The 2,953-nt window shown below is 40.4% G+C and overlaps 1 protein-coding gene across 1 annotated transcript; it reads left to right on the top strand.

The window, feature by feature from the left end:
- The first annotated feature begins 1,456 nt into the window (after nt 1–1,456).
- On the top strand, nt 1,457–2,926 carry LOC122090653 (probable polyamine transporter At3g13620). Its single transcript, XM_042660293.1, has one exon. It carries the CDS (start codon nt 1,469–1,471, stop codon nt 2,900–2,902), a length of 1,434 nt encoding a protein of 477 aa, XP_042516227.1. The 5' UTR covers nt 1,457–1,468; the 3' UTR covers nt 2,903–2,926.
- Nucleotides 2,927–2,953: the final 27 nt, after the last annotated feature.

Genomic DNA, 2,953 nt, shown 5'->3' with positions numbered 1-2,953 from the left:
AAAAGGTTGGGTATGCTGTCGGCATATTGTATGCTAGCACCCACTATGTATCTTTCTCTTCCCCTTTTTAAAATGACTCTTATATCCTTCCTGAATGATACCTCATAATGTGCCCCTATTGGTGCTTCTTGCTAGCTTACCGTACACTGGCAGCATACCTATCCCTCTCCCTTATCTTATAATTGAACTGGATCTCTTACAACTGTTGGCCTACCATTCTCTTGATTTAGGAGAAATTGCTTGCCTTTCATCTTTTGAATGAGTATGAGTACAAATGCTATCAATGAGTATGAGTATTGTTAATAAGATTATTTATCCTAGGTCTTCTATCGGTTTTATGTAGTTCGTTTTTGGTCTAGATATCAATCAGTTCAGTGAAGACGGACCTTGATGCAATAGTAAAGTTGCTCCATACATGTTCAAGTTAGGAAACAAACTCTTCACGTAGCGAGGGTAAGACCATGTACATTATGACCCTCTCTAGACCCCACAATGACGGGAGCCTCAAGTACGGGGTATGCCCCTCCCCCTAATATTAGTTGGTTCAATGTGGTCCGCTTTTCAACCGGTTTAGTCATACCCCAGTCCAAAATCAATCTGATAAGGATCAGCTCAGGTCAGTCTAAGTTTTTTTGGTTGGTTCGACCAGTTTGGGCTAGAATCTTCTTATTGCACCCCTCAAGTTGTCATATAATTTTTAACTTACTTTTTTACCCTTCTAGTATAATACACGTTTTTATTTTTCTTTCCAATGAGGATAATAGTATTATTATACATGTATACTTGAAAAATGTGCAAATTATTGAATTAGGTGGTTCGTCGAAAGATTGATCTATTTGCATTAACGATCCAAACCGGTTCGATCTATATTTAACAACACAATTGCCACAAGGCAGGATTTGATTGACCTATGAATTCGATTATGCTGGCTTATTAAAACCTGTCCTTAAACTGGAACTTTTCCCTGATTCTGTGTTAATAAATTCCCTGTGATGCCATTTCTATGGAGTTAGGAAATCCCTCCCCTAAGTAATTGTTATCCTTAAACCTTCTACCAATATTACTCATCCAAACCACACAATTAATTAGGGATATGGCATGGAATTGTTTCCATACCAACCCCACCATATAGTATATAAAAAATCTGTTGAGGGCTATATTATACCAATAAACCTTAACCATTAGGTGCAGGGCAAGCCAAGGACCATCCCATCCCATTAGAAATAGATTATTGGTGAAAGCTTACTGGCTTGTTACGCAACGCTAAACTTCCTTTTAAGCAGTAGAGTCCGAAATTGTTTCCTTATGGATGTTTCATTATATATAGTAGTATGTCTTTGGCTCCTAGCAAGCTGAGGTAATATACTGAACTTATATTTTATCTTAAGCTCCCAGCAAGCTAGGGTATTTAAAATCCAATTAATCTCACAACCCCAAGGCAGTAATGAATGGTGTAAGCAACCCCACAATGGGAAACTCTCCTCCAATTCTTGAGGAACCAAAAGAAACCATCAACAACAACAAGAACAAAGAAAGGAAGCTAACCCTCCTGCCTCTTATCTTCCTAATCCATTTCCAAACCTCTGGAGGCCCCTTTGGAGAAGAACCAGTCGTAAAGGCCACTGGACCACTCTTTGCCATCCTTGGCTTCCTCATCTTCCCTTTCATCTGGTGTATTCCACAAGCCCTCCTCACCGCCGAGCTTGCCACCGCCTTCCCCGGCAATGGTGGTTATATCATATGGGCTTCTCATGCTTTTGGTCCCTTTTGGGGCTTCCTCATGGGGTCATGGAAGTTCTCTAGTGGAGTTATCAACAATGCCTCCTACCCTCTCCTCTGCATCGACTACTTGAAACTATTGTTCCCTGTTATTAACTCAGGCCTTCCTCGATTTCTTGCCATCTCCTCTGCCACCTTCATCTTGTCTTTCTTTAACTACACTGGTGTAACAATATTTAATTATGCCACTGTAGCTTTAGGTACAGTCTCACTTACGCCATTCCTTGTAATGGCAGTGGCTTCCATTCCCAAAATCAAACCCCAACGTTGGATCAGCTTGGGTCAGCCAGGGATGAAAAAAGATTGGAATCTTTACTTCAATACTCTCTTCTGGAACTTGAATTATTGGGACAATGTGAGTACTTTGGCAGGAGAAGTTGATCAGCCCCAAAAAACCTTCCCAAAAGCACTTCTCTCAGCTGGAATCTTGACTTGTTTGGCCTACGTGATCTCTCTTATGTCCACAATTGGGTCACTTGAATTGAATCAAGAGAGATGGGATGATGGGTTCTTAGCAGAAGCTGCTGGTATGATAGCAGGTAAGTGGCTAAAAATCTGGATTGAAATTGGTGTGGTAGTGTCTGCAATTGGAGTCTTTGAAGCCCAATTGAGCACTAGTTCATTCCAGCTTCTGGGTATGGCTGATACAGGATTCTTGCCACGATGCTTCCAGTTGAGATCGACATGGTTTGATACACCATGGGTTGGGATCTTAGTATCAAGCCTTATGACATATGCAGTTTCTTTCATGGGCTTCACCAATATTATATCAGTGGCGAATTTCTTGTATGGTCTGGGGATGTTATTGGAGTTCTCTTCTTTTATCTGGCTTAGATGGAAGCATCCCTTGTTGAAGAGACCTTTTAAGGTGCCAATGGGAATAATAGGTTCAGTTATGATGTGTTTGGTTTCAACAGGGATTTTGATATATGTGATGGCGATTGTGAGTAAAGTGGTCTATGTGGTGAGTGCTTCACTGACGCTTGCTGGGGTTGTTGGGTATTTTCTCATGAGGTTTTGCAAGTCTAAGAGGTGGCTTGAGTTTAACAAGGTTGAAGATGAAGCTTGTGAACAGATTGAAAGGACTAGTGACGATGAGGGAACTGTTATGTTAACTTTGTAGAAGTAGAAATTTAGAGACATATTTATGTTTTTTTTTTTTTTTTTTTTTTTT

The sequence above is a fragment of the Macadamia integrifolia genome, chromosome 10 (genome assembly GCF_013358625.1).
Source record: "Macadamia integrifolia cultivar HAES 741 chromosome 10, SCU_Mint_v3, whole genome shotgun sequence".
Lineage (NCBI taxonomy): Eukaryota > Viridiplantae > Streptophyta > Magnoliopsida > Proteales > Proteaceae > Macadamia > Macadamia integrifolia.
The sequence above is the reverse complement of the archived record's forward strand: the minus strand, read 5'-3'. Positions and strand labels throughout refer to the sequence as shown.

What these genes read in the sequence shown, in the direction of transcription:
- LOC122090653 (XM_042660293.1), top strand. Translation starts at nt 1,469, where the DNA reads ATGGGAAACTCTCCTCCAATTCTTGAGGAACCAAAAGAAACCATCAAC.